The sequence below is a fragment of the Mirounga leonina genome, unplaced genomic scaffold (assembly GCF_011800145.1).
Source record: "Mirounga leonina isolate KUSES-001 unplaced genomic scaffold, KU_Mleo_1.0 Mir_127, whole genome shotgun sequence".
Classification (NCBI taxonomy): Eukaryota; Metazoa; Chordata; class Mammalia; order Carnivora; family Phocidae; genus Mirounga; species Mirounga leonina.
Window position 1 is genome coordinate 5,756,815 of NW_023270316.1, and position 21,710 is coordinate 5,778,524.

General features: G+C 41.8%; 1 protein-coding gene across 2 annotated transcripts in view; it reads left to right on the top strand.

Annotated features, from left to right (window-relative positions):
- The window catches only part of EFNB2 (ephrin B2), a 42,631-nt gene that overhangs the window by 16,344 nt on the left and 4,577 nt on the right, over positions 1-21,710 (top strand). For both annotated transcript variants that reach the window (XM_035003067.1, XM_035003068.1), the window contains exon 2: positions 6,482-6,765. In XM_035003067.1, the coding sequence (XP_034858958.1) occupies positions 6,482-6,765 (284 nt within the window). The remainder of the gene's footprint in view (positions 1-6,481; positions 6,766-21,710) is intronic.

Below are 21,710 nucleotides of genomic sequence, written 5' to 3' on the forward strand. Positions count from 1 at the left end.
CGGATTGGCACTGGTCCTGTTAATGAGCACCAGGGTCCCGTTCTCAGGTGGGTGATACCTGCCGTCAGTATGCAGAAATACTAGATATTTAAATTGATTTTGATGTACCTAGTAGTAAATGGAAACGGCTCTGGATCTGAGCTGACACTTTTTAACTTAGGAGCACTGTCATCATGTCTGGTTAAAGGGGGGTTTGCCTGACCCGGTCATTTGTTTAGACATGGACATTGATCATTCCTGTCTGTGTCTTCTGATCTCTTTTATTCTCTGTCACCTTGCTACTTTGCATTCGGGTACCACTTACTCTTGTGTATGTGGTGGTCTGGCATATCCTTCAATCATTTACCTCCATGTATTCCTTCCCTCGGGAGAACCAGGCCTCCTGTTTTTCCGTGTGTTTTCACAGACTCTGTCAGCATCAAGGAAGCCCCTCAGCGATTTGGCCTTTCTTCTAGGCTAATTTTGGACAACTTTGAAGAAAAGCATGAGAAGTCACTGAATGTTTGTCCTGAGGTGTAGGTGTCCCAATCAGGGACAAATGCAGGAGCAGGTAGGGGAGAAAATGGGCCATTTGTGGTGGGGTTGGGAGTGCAGCTATGGGTCGCCCCTACGCAGCGATCCCTAAACTAATCTCAGCCACCGGCTTCCCGTGGACCCTCCTCCTCCATCTGGCCAGGGTGAGAAGTTGATGGGGCACCCACTGCCCCCATCTGATTTCTCAAGCACCCGCAAGACCTGGTAATGCAATACTAGTCAACAGAGGAATCCAGACCTCAGATCACACGTGTGATGTTCTGGTCTGTCAGAGAAAATTGCGTGTTGTGACCCCTGAGCTCTTAAGTAGCTGGTTTGTGCTTTAAGTGCATTGTGCTAGGGTTTTTTTGTTTGTTTGTTTTTTGTTTTGTTTTTTTTTTTAAAGCATGGATTCCTAGTGTGGATTAAAACATTACAGAATATCATGTCGCATAAGGACTGTATTATAAATAGTTTCTACAATAATGAGTATGAAGTTGAAATGTCTAATTTAGATTATTAGAGATCTAATTTAGATTACTAAATATTAATGTCTAATTTAGGTTATTAGATTGATTCAGAGTATTCCCTGTGGGAAGTAGTAGAGTCTGGTGTGGTGAATAACTTTTTTTAAAAAACTTGGATTACATTTGATAGGTAATCAGAAGATAAAAACTTTCTGGTATCCGATCATTTCATTTCAGGCAGGTTAACTGTTTTATTCCGTATTGTCTCCATATTTGACTCAGAGTCATCACATCTATTGTTGCTTGCTTGGAAGTGACTCATTGGGGAAAACCATAGGAGTTGCCTGTTTGTGCTCAGCAGGCACCCTCTCTTACCATTCTTGGGGGCGGGGGGGCTGCAGTGAGCAGCACAGACCCAGCCCTGACTTCAAGGAAGCAGCCCTGAGCCAAGGTCTCCTGATGGAAAGGAGGGTATGATTCTCCCTCCCAGGACGGCAGCAGGTGACTGCTCTGCCCTTCAGTAGCCTGGCTCAGAAAGGAAAGTGGCCTGGCTTTGTTCTCTGTCCTCTATAGGACATGCAGCACTGTAGGCCTTCTTTGGTTTTTGTTTTGGATTAGACACCAGCAGACTTTATGAAATGATGCCTATCACTACTCTTTGTTTGGGTAGAGTTCACAAAAACAACCTCACCTGTGTGGTATGGGTTGTAACTCTGTGCTCCTTTTGGTTAGAAGATAAATGTTATTTCATCACATGGAAAGAAATCTGTATTTGACTTCCACCGTGGATAGCCAGGTTAGAAATTTGAAATGAGCCGCTGGTTACCACCGTAATTCTCCCTCTGTGTTTTTTGGGGTTTTTTGTTTGTTTTTTTGAATACTTCCTAAGTCAAAACAGGATTAGGTAAATTCTGAATATTACAAAATATTCAGGACATTGTTCTGCTGTGTAGTCTGACTTGTTAAGGCCTCTCAGTAATCTTGAGGTAATAAAATCCCACTGTAAAGGACCTAGCTTCAAAAACAGTTAGGATTTTGTCTGTGTTTTTAAGTCTGTGGTTACTGACTTGCTTTTAACATACGGGACGTAGTGCTTTCCAATCAAAAGTGGTGTTATTAAGAAATTCACCGTTTTATTTTCATTTACATTTTGGATTCTCATAAATTGTCAGGAGACCATCCATAGTACTATAATTAAAACACAGATTTCACATAGTTGGCCAGTTTCTTCCTCACCTATTGGTTCTCAGCCTCCTGGGGCAAGGTGGGGTTACCCGATAGCCACCTTTGTGAGCCGTGGTCTCAGGTGACTACTTCTGGAGCAGCCTCCGCTGTAGGCACATGCTTGGCGTGGAATTAGACTCCACGTGACGATTGCAAGCCTGCATGGCCATTCACTTTCCCTTCGTTTTCCTTAACTTTGTGGCTTATCTATGCAAAGCTCAATTTAGAAAAAAATTGCATTTCACAAAACCAGATTTATGCTCTAATGTGATGCAGTGAGAACTGAAAAGTGTGCAAGGAAAGGGGGCTTTTCCTGTCGTGTCTCCTGTTTGGCACAGCAGGGCTTCATCTGTTTTGCATGTTACGTACGTGTGCAGTGATTAAATCAAGACAATGTGGTGGAAGGGGCTTCGATCAGTGCTTAGCTGAGAGTAAGTTCTCAAAAGCAGCCTTGTGTTTGTTAGTGGTTCTGGAGGGGCTAACTGCCTTGCATTTTAGATAGGAAGGGATTGTGGAAGACTGCTGTACTCCCAGATCCTTCCATAGAGAATGGGTCAAAAGCTCTGTCTGCACTGCTCCTTGCTCTCCAGAAACACCCATCATGCCTGGAATGATGTCTTAGAAATCTCATCCCTGCTCCCCCAGCACACCCCTGTCTTCCCAACACTAGGTGGTCCTGTCTACAGAATTCGTCCATGCCTGTCATCTGCAAATAGTCTATGGCACATAATTTGACTTAAATTTGTTTGTGTATATCTTCCCTTCCATTTGTTCTTTCATATTTTTTTAATGAGTACATTATTTATTGAGCATTTACCATATGTCAGCCCTTGGGCATTCAGCATTGAACCAGACACATGGGATCTGCCTGCCCTCAGGGAGCTAGAGAGTACACTTCTGACCACGAGCACTTTACGCTTCTGTCACTCAGAGCATCTGCCACAAAACAGGTTTGCTTTACTTGTTATACTCGCTTGACTCTCTTTTTGCCCTCATGTTGCCTTAGAAACAGGGTTCCTGGGGAGCAAAGGGGTTTTGGGGGCTTGACTGTGCACAATGGTAATGTAGGCAAGAAATTCATGATTCAGGCTCTCAGCTTAGCCACACTCTTTATCCGCTGAGAAACTATAATCTCATCAATTGAATGACTGGTGTGCTAACCAGTTTATATATGCGTGTTTGTTTATATATATTATATATTTTTATATGCATTATATATAAATCATATTGTATATATGTAAACCAGGTTATATATAAATATGTATATGTATATCTTGTGTGTGTGTATACATATATATGCTTAAGTAAACTTTTAAAGCAATCAAGTGCTGGGTCTTTTTTAAGGAATTATTGAAACAATTTTTTCAGGGAAAAGGATCAAATCCTTGCCTTACTCTTTGCCAAAATGTATTCTGAAAAGTAAACAGACACTTTTTGAGGCATTTGGAATAGTGGGATTTACTTTTTATGAGCATATCAAATATGCTTATTGAAATTGGAGATTTCTCCTCTTCCCTTTCATTTTGCTAAGCCATCCCATGGCTTACCCTCCCCATCCATCACTCCCCCATCCCTGACAGTTACCACTTTTTACATGATTTGTGCCTTTTGAAAGTACAGTCTAAAACATGGCGGTCCTCCTAGCCAGACTGGCCCATGTGCGGAAGGTTCCTGATCTCAGGCCTTTCAGCGTGGCAGCAGAAGCTGTTACTCAGATTTGGTGAGTGAGGAAGGAGACAGTCATAAGCAGTTGTTTACATGGCGGGCTGGAAATCTCCCGTGATCCTTTGGTTAAGCGGTCGGGCGGCAGGGGGCGGGGGGGGGGGGCAGACAAGACAAAAACCCTCTCATGAAGGAAACAGGATCTAGGGAGCATTTTGAATGAAGAAAGAGCTTAGTGAGCCAGACACACGGGGTGTGATGTGGGAGAGTTCTGAGATACGCAGACATCGTATGTGGCTGAGAGGGAGTGGGGCAGGTCCGATGCATTTCCTTAAGGAAATTGACTGGATGCACAAGAAAATGGGTCCATCTGGCAGCTAAGGATCCTGATCTCTAGTGCCTGGGCAAGCCCCTGGAGAAATGGTCCAAAGTAAAAGTTGGTGGGTGTGAAGACCAGAGCTTTGAGAGGAGGCAGACACAGGCCTGCAGGCTGCAGACCTCAGCTGTGGTTTAGGAGCACTTCTAACACAGCTAATGCGTGCTGCTCACTCTGTACCAGCTCCCAAAGGAGCAGATTTAGGATCGAAAATGTGTGGCATGGGGTGGGCCCCCCAGGCAGGAATTGTCCTCTGGTTCTTGGAGGCAGAGAAGATTTCCTGATAAGGTCAAAGAATAAAACATGAGGAAAAGGTTGTGTTAGGAAGGTGAGCAGTGTAATGGTCACCACACTTCTTCATACCGACTGCCAGGCATCCTGCCCCCACTTCTTAACCCAAAGGACACATACAATTACTGTGAGGGGCAGGAGTGAAGGCGACAAAGCTTCATCCACAGACATTCTGATTCAGCCCTTCAGTCCATTCCCCAGAACCCAGAGTTGTGTTTTACCTGCAAGAAAGACAGAATTGCCTACAGAGACTACGCTGGCACTCGGGAGGTGGAGGCTGGGAGTTGAATTTTCAAAGCATCTCCCCAGAAAATTGTATATATGGCCAAGAAAGTCACAGAGAGGCTCTCACTAGTGGCGTTCTTCATTTGTCAAAAGTTTTAGAAAAGACTTCAAGGGTGCACACTTGACTGAAATTTGTCAGTTACCAAAAAAAAAAAAAATTCATTTTGAGAAAAATTTTGTTAAATGATTCTGGTTCACTTCTCTTTCCTTCCCTTCTTTCTTTCTGTCTGTCTGTCAGTGAAATGTCTTATGTCCTTGCTAAAGGAGCTCAGGGAAAAAAAGCGGGGGGACCACGCTCTCTGGGATTATAAATGACACATTCCCAAAGAAGAAGACAAACCACTGTGCAGCATGCATTTTTCCTGCCATAAAGAGCATTGGTTTTTAAAATAAATCTATAGTATAATTTGTTCTGTGATGGTTCATAACAACCTCCTGCACTTTTCAGAAAATTAATACCATTCATTAGCATAAATCATAACCCGTTTCCTCAGTCTGTGCTTGAAATTAGGGGTGCCCCATCATCCAGGAGCTCGCTTGCTCTCTCTCTCAGTGAATTATGACCCATTAATTGTCATGGCTGGTGGGCTTCCCTGGTTAAATAAAGGATTGGATTGGAAGAATTCAGATGTGATGCTTTGTTCTTGGGCTTTAATATTTTAATGAGCCTGCAGGCTTGGCTGCTTACCGAGGGAGGAACGAGATGGGGTTTCTGAGTGTGCTCTTAGTGTTAGCACTTGTAGATGGATGTTCATTAGAAAGCTCTTGTTTCAGTTTCTCAGAGAAACTCCCCATTAAGAAAGATCTTTCAGCAGCATGGCAAGCAAGAAGGAGAAAAGAGAGGAGGGAAGCTTTTAGCTCTAAGCATTAAGGGGATATTGTATCAGTCGTCTTAGTTCTAAAGATTTGCTTCTAAGAATTAATTGGAGCAAATACATCTCAAGGCAGAAAAAATGGTTTGTGGAGTAGGGACAGTAGTTGCTGTCCTTGCACTATGGGGACTCTTCATCTTGCAGCTGAATCAATACGACAGGGAATTATTTCTGGTTATCTTTTATGGGTTTGTAAGACATTTCTTTTGTTCGGTGTAATAAAAAACCCATTGTCTGATCAGTGACTGACTAATTATGATAAGTAATTTGAAACATTCTTGATGAAACTTGCCTGTTAATTAACATCAACAGCAAATGGAAACTAAGAGGACAACAAAGTATTAGCGCACCCACTCTTCTCTGGAATTGACGCCATATTTCTATGGCATGCTCAATAAACCAAAGCTGCCGATGGTTTAAAAAAAAAAAACAAACAGGTGTGAAGGCCTGACTCACCACCTAGGAAAAGTTATTGTGAAGTTATACAAAGGAGTACTGAAATATTACAAGTGAGGGGGTGGTAGAATGGAGTGTCAGGAGGTTGACTGATCCTGTTGCATAGAGTAAGGAGAGTGGTTTCTTTCTTTCTTTTTTTCTTTTTTCTTTAAAGCTTAATTCCTAAATACATTCATCCCATGCTGATCTGAACTAAGATACTTTTGACAAATACAAATGTGGATTTATATAGTTGTACTTTGGAATTATTGACATTGGCTATATTGTAATTATCATTGATATTGTTAATTTTTATCAACTTAATGGCTTTTTTTTTTTTTTTTTATGCTTTTTAGATTTCTACCTGGACAAGGACTGGTACTATACCCACAGATAGGAGACAAATTGGATATTATTTGCCCCAAAGTGGACTCTAAAACTGTTGGCCAGTATGAATATTATAAAGTTTATATGGTTGATAAAGACCAAGCAGACCGATGCACTATTAAGAAGGAAAATACCCCTCTTCTCAACTGTGCCAGACCAGACCAAGATGTAAAATTCACTATCAAGTTTCAAGAGTTCAGCCCTAACCTCTGGGGTCTAGAATTTCAGAAGAACAGAGATTATTACATTATATGTAAGTATGATTTTATTCATTTATCTTATAGAAATTAGAATAAGCTAAATAGGTTTGTATCAATTTTTTAAATTATTACTCTGGCAAATAATTTGGTGAGAGTCTTTGCTGAAAATTGTCCATTTTTTTTAAAGAAACCTTAATTGAATGAGGGACCCTGTATCAATAGTACTCGATAATATAAATACCCAAAGAGGAAAAAGCCTCCTAGAGTTTTTATAGTATTGAAATAAGTGGATATTTTTGAATTTACTCAGCATCTCTACTGACAAAAACATTTTTAAGGACCATGGTGAGATCTCATAGGTAAATCTTGTGCGATGACTTCTCTCTTCATCCATCCATCTATCCATCCATCCATACGTTCACTCACGCATTTAGTAATTTAATATTTACTCTATGCCAGAAACCGTAAGTGCTAGGGATTCAACAGTGAACAAAGTGGTGTAATGGTGCCCTTTCCTTGTGGAGCTCATAGATTCAGAGGATGGGGGAGGGAGGGGGTTACAGGCAATCCAGAATTACACATTGACGTGTTAAAACCAGATTTAGAAGAGGAAGACCGAAAACCTGGATTTGTTCAGTGAATTACCTTTTTCTTCCATCTACATAATAATATGACACATTGTTGCAGGAAATAGGTACTAGATATCCTTCGGGTCATATCTGCGTTACTGCTCCCTTCAGAAGGCTGTGAAGGCAAAGGGTGCTCGCATCCAAGCACATGCCCATTAGGAGCAAACAGTATGTGGGCACAAAGGTAGGATTGTTCCAGGCCCAGGGTTTTGTCAGAGTGCAGTCTGGATGATTACATCACTCAAGCAATGAAATATTTTTTCTTAGTTCCTTTGGTGTAAAACTATGCCCATAACTGGGCTGGAGTGTGCACGCGTTTGTTACCATGGGCTTCGGTTCGTCAGCAAATGCAGAACTGCTCTCTCCTGGTGATCCAGTCTCATCTCTTGGTGATCCATGGAAATGGCTTTCTCAGCCTTCTGGCCGCTTTTGAGAGTGCAAAGTCGGGAATTCACCGAACGCTTACTTAGTACTCAGTTATACACTGTTTTTTACTACGTTAGTCATGAAAACAAAGATGGTCATAGCCGTCTAAGTATCTTGTCCTTGCTGCATTCCTGAAACACCAGGGACTAAAACCCTGTTCTGAAGCCAACTTGACACAGAGTGGCTTAGCAAGAGTCGGTACCACAGAAAAAGGGAAAGTGGCGAATTACAGATTTAAAGGACTAATTATTATAAAACGAAAATAAAAGCATTCTGAGGGATGAAACAAGGAGGCAGGGTGGTAAAGGAGACAAAATGATAGAGAAATCTTTGAAAGTAGAGAATAGTTATTAGGTGAAATCAGTGGAGCTATCGGAAGCCTAGTGGTTTGCTTATTTATTTATTTTAAAGACCTTTTAAGCAAGACTGTTGGCCAAGGACACTAACGTGTAGCGCAGGGACCTGATGAATTCCCACGGAGGGCTGTGCCCCCCTGGGTAGGTGGGGGAGAGCATGCACAGTGCCTGAGGGGGGCGCTCTAGAGCACCTACTGCACCTGCCGTGCTCAGTGTGTCCCTAGAGCCATGTGGACCGCCCAAGTCCACGAGCCGGTTCCTCCCTGGAGATGAGCCACCAGACCCAGATTCTGTCCTCTTATTTTCATTTATGACGTCACTTCACGAAGATGGCTTTGTACAATCTGCGTCCCCCCTGAGTGCAAGCGGGGTTTCAGGAAGCATGGTGGGTTGAGCCTGCGGTCTGAGGTAGGATGCAGGAATGCAAACGCTCTGCACTTGATAGCAACACCTTTGTGTGTAACAGAGTGAGCATTTAGCAACTACATGGCATCCATACGTGACAGGTGTGTATTTAGAAGCACGATTCAATTTATAGTTATAATACTAATCTATACAGTAATGGCATCTCTTAAAAAAAAAACTCATTATTGGGCGCCTGGGTGGCTCATTTGTTAAGCATCTGCCTTCGGCTCAGGTCAGGATCCCAGAGTCCTGGGATCAAGCCCCGCATCGGGCTCCCTGCTCTGTGGGGAGCCTGCTTCTCTCTCTCCCACTCCCCCTACTTGTGTTCCCCCTCTCACTGTGTCCCTCTCTGTCAAATAAATAAATAAAATCTTAAAAAAAAAACAAACAAACTCATTATTAGTTTCAGTAACAGGTAGCCAAGCTCCCTTGGCCTCCAAAACTCGCCTCAGAGTGGCAATTACTGTGTAAAACCTCATGGTAGCCTGGGATAAAAGACTCTTTCTTAAAATAGAGCTAAGGGTTTCGAGTGTGAAGCAGTGAGAGGCTGTTGGAACGCTGCTGGCCAGGTGAGTGTCCAGGGCTCCGAGGCTGGCCAGGAACCAGGGACACTGTCACCAGACCCCTGAGCAATTCTGTCGCGTCACAGACATGGGAAGACGCTGCAGAAACCTTGGAAAAGCCAGAAGCTCATTCCTCACGCCCGCCCCCGGCCAGCAGCACTCAATGATAGACAGCTTTCCCTCGAAAGGAGAAGACAGATGAGCAGAACACATTTTAAAATAGTTTAAAAAGTGAGTGCTGGCCTTCCATTCTTGCTTCTTTGAGAATTCCAAGATTTTTAAAAGTCGCCGATTTCCACATCACACGATCACTCACATATACCCCAGAGTCACACTTGACTTGAAAGAGGATCGTTCAAGATGGCGTGATGGAGAGCACTCAGATTCACAAATGTATTTTGAACACCTCAGGTCCTCAGTTCACTTTGAGACCGTTAATAATGTTGGGTCGGGAGATGCGGCAGTGGGACATGTATCCAACTCCGAATCTCCATTGTCCAAGCACCTTCAGCGCCAAGAGAATGGCTGGTTCCTTGTCATGGGCAGGAACCAGAGAAGTGGTGCTGTGGAGTAGTGCTACCCCCAAGGGGAACAGTCCAGTTTGTCAGTGGACAGCCCAGGTGTTGGGTAATTCCCCAGGTAAACTGATTCCAGGAGCACTGGGCTAGCAGCCCGGAGACCTCAGGTCTAGTCCCGTTGCCTGTGCTTAAGGAGAAAGTCACTTTATCTCTTTGAATTTTGACTTCTAGAAAGTTCTTTTATCGTTGTTGTTATGGCCAGTGACGGACGTCTGCAGTTCCAAACCATTTCATGGTTGGATATATACATCCCGTGTAGGATGTCTGGTTTGTGTGTCTCTTCTCCAATTGAAATGGGTGGGATCTGCTATGAATTCTCCAAAGACATTTAATTTGATTTACAGTGTTACCAGATTTTTAGAATATAGTCATCGGACTTTGGAGTTTTGGAAGTAAATATTAACTTTCAATTGCAAGTGTATTTTTAAACCTACCAAGTATCCACTAATTTCCCTTAGGAAATGACATGACAAAATGATACGCTTCCTCATTAGTTCTTCTCATAGATGATTATTTGCTTTGACATGTGGCAAAGTGATATTATGTGGGTTTTCTTAATGTTTAGAATTGACTTTTTCAAGTGACCTATTTCAGTAATTAGCCTTAGGCCTGATTTGCATCATCAAATCTCCTAATCTCAAATGATCCAAAAGTAGGGATGTTAGTGCCATTTGGTCTGAAAAAAACCCCTCCGTTTTTTACGACGTTCAGATTCTTAATTGCCTTAAAAGCATAGTAAGCATTGTATATAACCTATAGTTATGTTTATAGTCTTTAAAATTTTTTAAAGTTTATGCAATAACTATCTGTTCTCAAGTGCCCATTTTCAAGGGAAGCTCTACCTCAGGAAACACTCCAGTTAATAGGAGAGCATTCCTGTGTTCTCAGCCTTCGTCCGCGTTTGTGTCATTGACTTTTCTTGTAGACACTATCTGTGCGTGGTTTACAATTTCTTTGAGAGACCATCACCCAGCGGTGAATGAGTCAGCAATTTTGGTCTGTCGGCCCTTTGCAACATCCAGCCTTATGAAGGTTCTGTAGGTTGGTTATCCAACCTCAGCATGGAAGCTTGCAAAATACCTACAAAGAAGTTTTCATCACTCTACCAAAATTATGTGAGTCAGAGATGGATGAAAAATGAGTGCCATTGTGTTGATACTTTTCAGGTGAACAGTGGGCACAGCAGGGCCGCGTGACAGAGGCGGCCATGGGCACGAGGCCCCTCCCAGTGTAGCCTCCTGTAACTTCTACGATGTTTTACCTCAAATCCATAGCCGAGAACTGGACTTGTGGAATGGTCTGAAAGTCATCGTTTCTAACAATTGTTTGATTAAAGGTTGTCCTTTTATGTACACCCTGCCGTATGCACAGTGGGCCTTTCCAAGCTGCCTGTCTCTTTCTTGGTCTTGGGAAAGTCTTCCTTGAGGAGTAGTCAACGAGTTTGACTGAGTCACGATTTCCTAGGCCATTGGTTTAGTTTTGTAAAGCAATTTTTAAAAAAATCAGACCACATGAAATTGGAACCTCCACAGTCAGCTTTGCTTTGCTGTTTCTTAGGCATAGACTTCACTTCAGAGCAAAATCGCAAAAATAAATTTTAAAATGCTTGCATGCAAATATAACAAAACACTATTCTTCAAGAATCAAAACAGAGGAACAACAGATTCCATTTCCTGCATTTTTGTTAAATATATATGTATATATGTATATATTTTATTTAGGTGTGTTTTCCTTTTGGGTTTGTTTTCCTTTTGGGTTTCCGATTTACTTATTTCAGGAAGTAGGTATGGCAACTGGCATGAAATACACTGGATGTACCCTAACCTCTCCTCAGCAAAATAGTGTGGGAGCTTTTGAATATCATTTGACATGTAGATTTCTTTTCAGATATATAAGAATGTGTGGCCTGTGTAATGATTATGGGTTTTCTGTCACGAATTAATTTATGTGCTACATTTCCCTTAAGTTTAGTGATAGGACAGTATCAGCCTGTCACTTCTGTCTCTGACTTCGGGGTGAGGATTTATGTTTTAGACCTTGTATAGAATTGCCGAATTCCAGCATTTTAAACACATTTTTATTTCTCACCTACAACTGTCATCTTTGTAATGGAATGTCCACCAGATTCTTGGGTGTCTGGAGGATTATCTACACACACCAGTTGGGGCGACAGATGAGCATGGTAGGTGGGAGTCTGGAGTCAGGCAGACCAGGGTTCTTGAATGCCCTTCAACAAGTAACTCCCCAGCCTCTGTCTTGAGCTCTTCATCTGTGAACTGGGCATAGTGTCAGCCTCAGAGGTTGATAGAGTTTAAATGGGTGTTAGTGTCAAGTGCTCATTTCCAAGGTCGGCTCCTAGTGAGTACAACCGAGGGGTCCCCTTGGAGCAGAGCGGGGTGTGGCGGAAGACCAAGGGCAAAGTGATGCCTTCCTACAAGCTAGCGGGTGGGGAAGATGTACTCACAAAATGTAATGTTTTTGCAAACCATCCCTAAAATGAAACTCCAGAGAGTTTGCAGGTTTCAGTAATGCTGCATAACTTAATTGTAAGATCTCTGCTCTTTGTCTTCTTGGAGTGTTATAAAAGTTCTTTTGTCCTTGGGCTTCCTTTACCAAGAAGCATGCATTTACGTATGTTTTTCTTGGTGGAACTGCCGGAGCTTGTTAGCAGATCCTCTGTAAGACCCAAAAGAGACAGACCGGGAGGAGTGTTCTATACATATAATCATTTCCCCACTTGTCATTTCACCAACCTTGCCAGAGCTTTTTCTCAGTTCCCCCGCACACAAAGGAAACACTGTATTTTTATTGATAATTTCGGCAGCATCCTAATGTAGTATAAATATTCTCCTAGACAAAAAAAAAAAAGGTGTGTCAGGGTCGCCTTGTCACTGAGACTAGCTGGGAAAGAACGTTTCATTAGTCTGATAATCAGAAGTGTTGTTTCTATTATTTTTTAACATCATGTGAAATCCTCCTCTGACAGTACTGAAGGCCCTTTCAGAGTGTATCAGTAAGACTCCTGGTTGAATTTCATATGAATAAAGCTTACATTCTTTACACTTAAGTTACGAAGTCTCAGCTTCTGCTTAACTGGAGATTGGACTGAGAAACTTCTGGCTCTGTTCAGCTGGGCAGTAGTGAGAGTCCTGTGAACACTCTTCCTTATTCCCAGAAGTCACTAAGGAAAGAATAAGATGACTGCTTCCTAAAGCAATGGAAAGACGAAGGAGAGGAAAGACTAAAAACCCTATGTACAAAATAAGAGCAAAGCAAGAGCAGGTGAGAAATGAAGATTACTTGGGAAAAAAAGGATTTCTTTACAGATTGCCCAGAGTAAAACTGCCTTTACAATTTCATAAAATACATGTCAATATCTCTAGTGCCTGTATTTACTTAGCCTTATAAATAATCGAATAATACTAGAGAATGAGTGAGACATAGTTTCTTTCTTAATAGCCTTTAAATATTCACCTTGAAGATCAACACTTAAAGCAAAATAAAGCACTTTAAAAAAAAAATAGCCAAGAGGCATAGACAGACATAAAAAAGATGACTTTGAGAAAACTTATTTATGTAGTTCTTAAGAGTCACACATTTGTTCCTGAAATTCTGAGATTCCAGGCTAGGTGTTTGATCACTTAAAAAGGGGAGTGTTGGGGGTGCCTGGGTGGCTCAGTTGGTTAAGCGACTGCCTTCGGCTCAGGTCATGATCCTGGAGTCCCAGGATCGAGTCCCACATCGGGCTCCCTGCTCAGCAGGGAGTCTGCTTCTCCCTCTGACCCTCCTCCCTCTCATGCTCTCTCTCTCATTCTCTGTCTCGCAAATAAATAAAATCTTAAAAAAAAAAAAAAAGTGTAATACCTTTGACAATAAAAACACTTTAAAAAAAAAAAGGGGGAGTGTTGGGGCGCCTGGGTGGCTCAGTCGTTAAGCGTCTGCCTTTGGCTCAGGTCATGATCCCAGGGTCCTGGGATCGAGCCCCACATCGGGCTCCCTGCTCTGCGGGAAGCCTGATTCTCCCTCTCCCACTCCCCATGCTTGTGTTCCCTCTCTCGCTGTCTTTCTCTCTCTCTGTCAAATAAATAAAATCTTTAAAAAAAAAAAAAAAAGAGGGGGGAGTGTCACAGCGTGACATGCTCTGTGTCACTTTGCAGTCTCAAAAACAGGTGGTAGAGAAGTTTTTATTACTCTGAGAACACGAGAACTTAGTCTGAGTAGTTCCTAAGTGGTACATGTATGGTTCACCCTGCCGTGAAACGCAGGAGTCAAGACTCCAGCCAGGGCTAGGGGACCCTCAGACCAGCATCTTCAGCCTGTGACAGTGCCCCTGGGTCAGCAAGCATACGGAGGCATACCTCGTGAGATGAAAGGTGTACATACGTGTCCTGTCCCATGCGTGGTGTAGTAAAGGGAGTGTGCGTACATGCATGCCTCCCCTACTTACACAGGGACAGTGTAGACACTTACGTGTACAAACAGCACATACGTAGAAGTACAAAGAAGCTCACACGGTTCAGACACCGGATGATCGCTGGGCTTGTCCAAACGTGTGGGGCCCACGCCCTCTTTTGTATCGTGTAACCTGGAACTGACTTCAGTCGTAGTCCCCAGAGCTGAATTCAGAAAACCCTACAGGAGCAGGCGGGAGGGAGAAAGGGTCAGCGGGGAAGGGGGTTGCATAGCAGCGTGTCAGGTCTTCCACATTTCCTCTTTATCTTTAGATCTTTTCATCAATGCCATGTCTTATTAAGACATGCTACCGTGCGGTTTTAAAAAGCTATCAAGTCCTTCAAGCCCCTCAATGGAAAGTTGCTAAATAGTAAAATTATCAAAATGTTCCATTTCTCAAATATACAAACTGAGGCAATGAGACTTCAGATTTCCTTAGTCAAATACAAGTGCTGTGGTTGAGGTGGATGGATGGATGGGCAGATGGGCGGGCAGCACGGCAGGCACGAGCATTGATGACGTCATAGGGGGACCCAGGCTGTGTGTTACTAACAAGAGTTCTGCTTTGAAAATGGCTTTTTGCATTAGTGATGTAGCCCGGTTTCATCGTTCCTGAGGTTCAACAAGGAGGTGAAGGTATTCTTTGATTGAAGCAAACATGTGGAAAATTGCTCTGGATTCCTAGAGAATAGAACGTGTCCCCTGAATGGAATAAGGTTCATGTGTAGGGCACATTCAGACAGGACACTTTATTGGGGTTACCACTGGTCTCTGGATGGTCAAAGCAAATAACATCATGTCCATCTAAACTCTCATGCCGTGGACAGTGGCACATTTTCTCCTTTGCAGTGTTCTATGCGAAACTGTCAGCAAACATTAATTCAGTCACTAGTGAAGTCCTACCACCCAGAGATGAACTCAGCCTCAGATGGGTATTTTCCACTTCAGTGCTGCAGATGCCCAATTACTGGGCCATTAATATCATTGCATGCGATTAGTGACAGTAGAATGAGCAAGAAGTTATGGGATGGGCGCCCTCCCCGCCATGAACTTTTTACTCCAACCCTTTGCTATCTAGACATTTCCCTATCTCCGCATGGATATTTTAATGATTAAGACTGTTAAAAAGCCAGGAGTGGGCAGTGGATTGTGTGCTAGAAATAATTCACTCTAGCACATGCTTCTTCATGGTTCAGAATGTTTCCATGAGATATTATCACTGTCTCTTGACCGGGAAGCCTCAGTTTTACAAATCTGAACGCTTAAGTAAGGCTAATATAGACAATAGGGAATAACATTTTATCTTTAGAACTCTTACATCATTCTTGCTGTGATTTTTTTTTTTTTTAACATGAGTTTGGTCATTGTATGGAAGTCATCTAGCCACCTGTTTTTAAAACCTAATTGCTTTTAGTAGATTTTGGCCCATATTAAGGTTGACTCTCATGCAGAAAGGTAATTGTGATGAAAAATGAAAACTTTTTTTTATGAGATCTTATTGCAATTTTTTTTTTTACCTAATGGAAGATTCCACGTGCATAAATCATCCTAACTTTTAGCCATAAAATCTTAGAAACAAGTGTTTTCCCTCAACAGACTTCCTTAGAAATCAAGACACTAAGGCGTTGCAAGCAATATTTTCAGGGGAAATAGAGGAAACCACTCCGTAATCAGTCTCATGTGGTTAGCGTGCCTCTAGTGAAAGGAAAGAGGGACTGGTCATTTATTGCTAGGACTGTTTGATCTTTCTCAGAAAAATGTCACTGCACTGCTGGAGCCTGGAGGGTAGATCTTTCGTTGACATATAGTCCCTGTGTGTACACGTGCATGCTCACGCACACATACCCACACGCACATGCACGCACACACAGTCAGCGCTTCTTACCCCATCCTTTTCAGCCTGGTATGTAATCAGTGATCCTTCAGGACTGTTCTCAAAGGTAACTGTGGCTCTTAGCATCTTTAATGATTGTCGCGAACTGCATCTTTGTGTACAGTTCTTGATGGCTGAAAGATTTTATGAGTAAGCAGTGATGGAATTCTTACGCTCTAGATGTGGTGACTGTTACTTTATATTGTTACTGTTTTCTCAGTAGGTTGACCTCCCTCAATGTCCAAGTCTCATGGGATCTATGAAATAGGAGATAGAGTGAATATACTGGCACTTCTGCATAGTATCCTGTTGTCTCCCCCTTCTTTCCCCCAAATTAATATAAAGTGGCAGAGTAATATATGTCGTTAAATCTTCCAGTAAATGCACAAAGACAGTTGACCAGACTGCTTCAGGGTTGTTATACCTCGTCTTATTTCTGAGCTGTCAATAGAATAGCCTGTCATTGTTCATGATGAACCTTTGAAACTGAGAAAATTAAATTACCCTGTTTTATTCAAGAGCATCCATTTATATTTGATACCTGCTATCTTTATTCACATTTTAATACTAGAATGCAACAGGGAAGGTCTAAATTGTAACTCCATTTTTAAATTCATTTTTCCAAACAGTTCTGTCTAGCAGAGAAACTAATTAATTGTGTAGAAGTCACTGGGGCTATGCCAGTTATTAATTCTTAATGCATGATTTACTGCTTTAAAATTTCAAAACACAACCATAGTGATGTGGTTTTAATTCAAGTGATTCTTCTTATCATACTGGAACAATGTTTCCTTAGGTGAGAAACACACACATCCTACCTCACTAGTCCCTTATACAGTGTTTAAACTGTGACCTGTTCCCCACACACTGAAATCAGTTAATCAAATGCCAGCAGGAGCTATCTCATCAAGTAGGGATTAAAACAAAAACAAAACCTTTTTGTGGATCTATATTTCACTTTGAAAATATCTCCCTTTGTATTTTTCCTTTTTCAAATTGAGGCCATTTTAAGAAGTGTTTATATAGCAAAGATAAGGCAAATTTGGTGTTATGGGATGGAATACCATGTGCTTTGAAATAATGCTGAATTTTTTTTTTAACATCCTGCCAAACAAAAATAACGAGGCCCTTGGAAACTCATGATGACACATTCCTCATCTCTTACACTGTAAGTCCACAAAGAAAAACACATAAAAAGAAGCTAGAAGTGAATTTTTCCTCCTCCTTTTGGCACATTATACAGCTGTTTCTGTCTCAGAAGTTTTTATTAAAATTACAGAAAAAGGCATTTATTTTTGGCATTCAGTGAGCATTATCATCTCCATGTTTGGAATCTTTCTCCTCAGTCAGTATATGAAAGGATACTCTTCATCCTTGAGGCATTAAAATCTGCACTGAGATCTGGAGATTGAGTCCCTGTTTCCGTAGTCCACATTGTGAATATGAATTGATGTCAGGGGGTTAAGGAGATAGATCTTAGTTTCCTGGGTTGTATGTTCACAGTAACTGATTACATTTTTACCAGGCTCCTTGTTTTCCAACTTGCAGATCTCATTCCATCTTTTTTTTTTCTTTTTTTTTTTGTCTTTTCCGAGAGTTGCTAGCCCTGGTGGAAGGCAGTAACCTAGTTTGTGTGCCATGTTTATTTGAATTTCACGGCTTCACTTTCCATGTTTCTCACTTGATTCTGCTTCTTTTGTTCCTCAGTTTGTCAGGTGATAGGCTTTTGGTTCTTCTGAGTCTGTGTTAAGCTGAAGAAGAGAGACCGATGTGTAGGAAAACTGGCCTAAAGAAATCAAAAGTAGGAGGGCCAGCATATCATGACATGGTGGAAGAGAATAGTACAGGGAGGATGATAGTGATAGAGAATTGTCATAAAATGCTGTTTCTTTCATAATTAAATAAGACAAATGTGTCCCGTGTAGCTTTATATAAATTATGGTTTTTATTCTTATCAGACAACTGAACTCTGTCGCTTTACTGACCCTATATAGCTTATTACCTGTCTCTCTTTGGTCGACTGCTTTGATGAAGTGGATAAAAATATTTGCTTTTGAGTGTCAGTCACCCGCCCCATCCCAACAAGCTACATTTTAAAATAGTTTGAAATACTCTCCAGAGTAGCAGTGTTTTTTTCATCCTTTCCAGCATAACCAAGAATTTTCCTTCATAGCTTCATAGTGAAGCTATATATTATCCTGGAGAATTTTTTTGTGCTGCCCTCATTCCTGACCTCTTTTTGAATGAGGCTCATATATCGGCACAAACCCAGCAGCGAATTCTCCATCTGATTAGCACAGTGTTCCCGATGTGATAGACTGAAAACAGCCCGAATCCAATGCTGCTGCGTAGCCCCCTGGGTGCAGGGCAATAACAATCAGAAGAAGCCAGGTTAAAATGCACTGTTACTTCCTCTCCGTGGGCACAGTCTAGAAAACACAGCCAGAAAAGATTCTTGCCCTTTTAGTCTGTTTTATTCACTGGTTCTCTTTTCCCTGCTCCGATAACCAGCGGAGGATTGCCAATGAGTCAGAACTGCAGCTAAGTTTAAGTCCGTGTGCAAATTCATGGGCAACCACAGCTGTTGGCTGGTGCAGTTTTCAGATGTGAAGAACTCTCAGGCAGTGTGAACTCCGGGTACTTTTTTGCTGAGCAATGATCTCCACCCACTGAAAATCAGGCCCCAGGGGAGCAATCTAGTGATTTCAGTATACTTAGGACATGCAATTAGATCCCCGAAGCAGAAGCTTTTAAAAGCAGGCCATAAAATGCCCATGTATCTTTATTAAGCCTATTTTCTAACTGGATGGAGAAACTTTTCTAGTAATTTTTAATTTTATAAAGTCTATTTTTTTTCCTCTAGGCCAAGGGGAAAAAAATGTCTGGGCACTAAAAGCTTAGGTATAGCAGTGTTATTTTTTCCCGTCTCTAAATGATTAAATGCAATTTCATCCATTTAGTAGTACTATAATTGTGGTGGCATTAGCTAATGCCGGCAGAGAGACACAAAGAAAAAAATGAAGTATAATGAGGTAACAATTTATTTTTACTCTCTAAGTTAAAAATTCCTAATACATTCAAATCAACAATAAAAACATTGCAACATTGTCTGCTGAAATGAAAGTAGATTTTTATCCCAAAGCATTAGCAATTTCTTGTTGTTTCTCAAAGTCAGCTGCTAAGCCTGTTTTTTAAAGCTTCTTGGTGACTGGGTGTTATGGCAGAAATCAGAGTTTAATCTTGTGGCTTTATTTCAAAGCTCACCGCCATAAGGAGGGGCAGTCAGGACGGGACACTTGTCAGGGTCCTTGGTCAAGGCAAGGAGGACCTCAGGGGGACCTCAACACTGAGAACCACACTCCCTACATTCCCTGATGAGGAGGTATGGTAGGAAGAGTGAGGTTAATTTTCATTATGGCATCAAAATAAGTTCGAGTCCCTCTAAATTATTTTAGACTTGCTCTGAAGTTTACGGTCTGAAGTTTCCGTGGGTTGCTGGCATCTGAAAACCGGGTTTTCTGTGACCGCTCAGGTCATTTCTAACGGAGGGCGGGGCAAAAACCTTTTCATGGCAGAACATCTCACTGTATTATATAGCTTATCCCCTTCTTAAGCAACCGGGTATTGGGGATGCCATGTTAACATTAGTAATAAATTTTTCAATATCTTCCTGTAACCTTTGCTGCTCCCAAGTTGACTTAAAGGGGAATAAAGCAGAGTCTGGAAAGCATATCAGTGTTCTGCCTCCTGGCCCACCCTCCCCCTTCACCAGCCCCACCCCCTCCCAACCAGCAGCAGCCTCTAGTGTCCAAGAACCCCAAGAACCCTACAAAGGCACAAGCTTCCATTTCCCTCTATGCAACTCAGGGCCAGAAGGCTTTTTTCCCCTCACCCAAGGAATAAAAAAGTTTCAACTGTTAAAGATGCAAAGCAGGTTCATTCTCCTGCTGCACAATTTTCCTCCTCCCATCTTAGAGTCTGTGGATGCTCGATTATAGATTGCAATTGATTTGAATACTTTGAGTTCTTTACGTTGGGGGGTTACTTGGACAAAATTTGGCGTAAACCAAAAGGAGCTCTGCATGAAAGCATTGATATTCAGAAAGGGCGTTGACCACAAATTAAAATCAAAAGAAAAAAAAAATCACCCAAATGTGATTTTGCTTCCAAACTGAAGAAGGAGAAGCAGTCAGCACTTTTGAATTCTGTTCCCAGGTGATGCTTCTTTACCTTGTCTTACCCGTTCTGGTATTCATTCCTTTATTTTTTCCTTTTAGATCTGAATCTTTGACCTTATTACCTCAAGGTTAAGATAAACAAACCCCTGTACCCTCCCCCTTTTCTGTGCATGATCCTTCAGATCTTATTTTTAACGTATTTGTTAAGCTGTTAGCCAGAAAAAGTTAGTCATTTAACTGCATTTGGGTGCACTTTTGCATGTGGGCACATTTATGCCCATATGATTTAGAAAACATGGAGATTCCATTTGAATTAAGTAAACTAAACTTTTGAAGCCATTAGCCAAATAAAGACCTCAGCTTTCTGCGTTTTTCTACATGAGAACATATCCTAATTTTTGAGAAAGATCAACTGAGAAAACTTGAAATAACTAAGTGAAGATTATAGCGCTCCCCAAAATGGTGTCTGGTCATAGATAGCCACACTGTTTTATGCCTTTAGGAGGAAAAGACACTTCGAAATTTAGGAATCTGTGTAGAGGAGGGAAAAGGGAAAGCAGATGGAGAAATGGGGAGAAAAACAGATTTTATTCGATTCACAGAGACATATAAAGTTTATAGGTATTTGTCTTAACTCCTCTGCCGGATATTTTCTCAACAGTCTACGAGAAGATACTGTCTACTTTTTACCCCCCAAAATTATTATGGCAGTGTTGCCCATTTTCCCAGGAGAAACTCAGTGCCAGCATCAGCAGAGGAGTGAGGTGTGGTTGTAAGACTGTAAACTTTAAGGAAACACTCAGATAAGCAAAGAGATATTTATACACACGAGAAGCAACCATTGTTTTTAAGGAAAACAGTGAAAGTAAAAGTTGGTAACTCAAGAACACAAAGACAAGTAAGTAAGTGCCTTATTTTGCAGCTAAAATAATTATCTGTAGCGTGCATATTTCTATGCGTGCACGAAGTCCTTGTTTGCCATTTGGAAAACAACCCATTAAAACAATGTCTTCAGATTTATTTTTACCAGAAATGCTGTCCCTGTTTCCGTGCCTTGCAAAGTACAGTGTTAGTAGACAAGCCTTTGATAATCCAAGTAGAGAATGACTTACAGTGCAGAAATGTATATGAAACACTTCTGTTCCTTGCCCCTTGAACTTTGGAGGAATGAAAATGTCTAGCACTCTCCACCTTCTTTTCTCTTCTGGAACTTGACCTGTAACTTACATCTTCTTCCTCAGTGAAGTACCTGGCAGCCTGTCTTCTCGCAGCTTTAGTTAAAATGCTATTCAGAGGACACACCATCCTAAGGAGACAGACGGGCAGTGTGTTTCAGGAGAGGAGAGCATAGGTTGTTTTTTTAAAAAAGTACTGAAAATGGTCAAATGCTCTGCCCTCTCTCCTCTTCCTCCTCCTCCCTCTTGAAGTGGGAAGCTAATCAAGCTGGTGAAGAGGAGGCCATGGCTGCAGGACGTCCTCCCCATATACCCCAAGGTTGTTGCCGCGGGGCCCTGACCGAGCAGAGGACATGTGTGGTC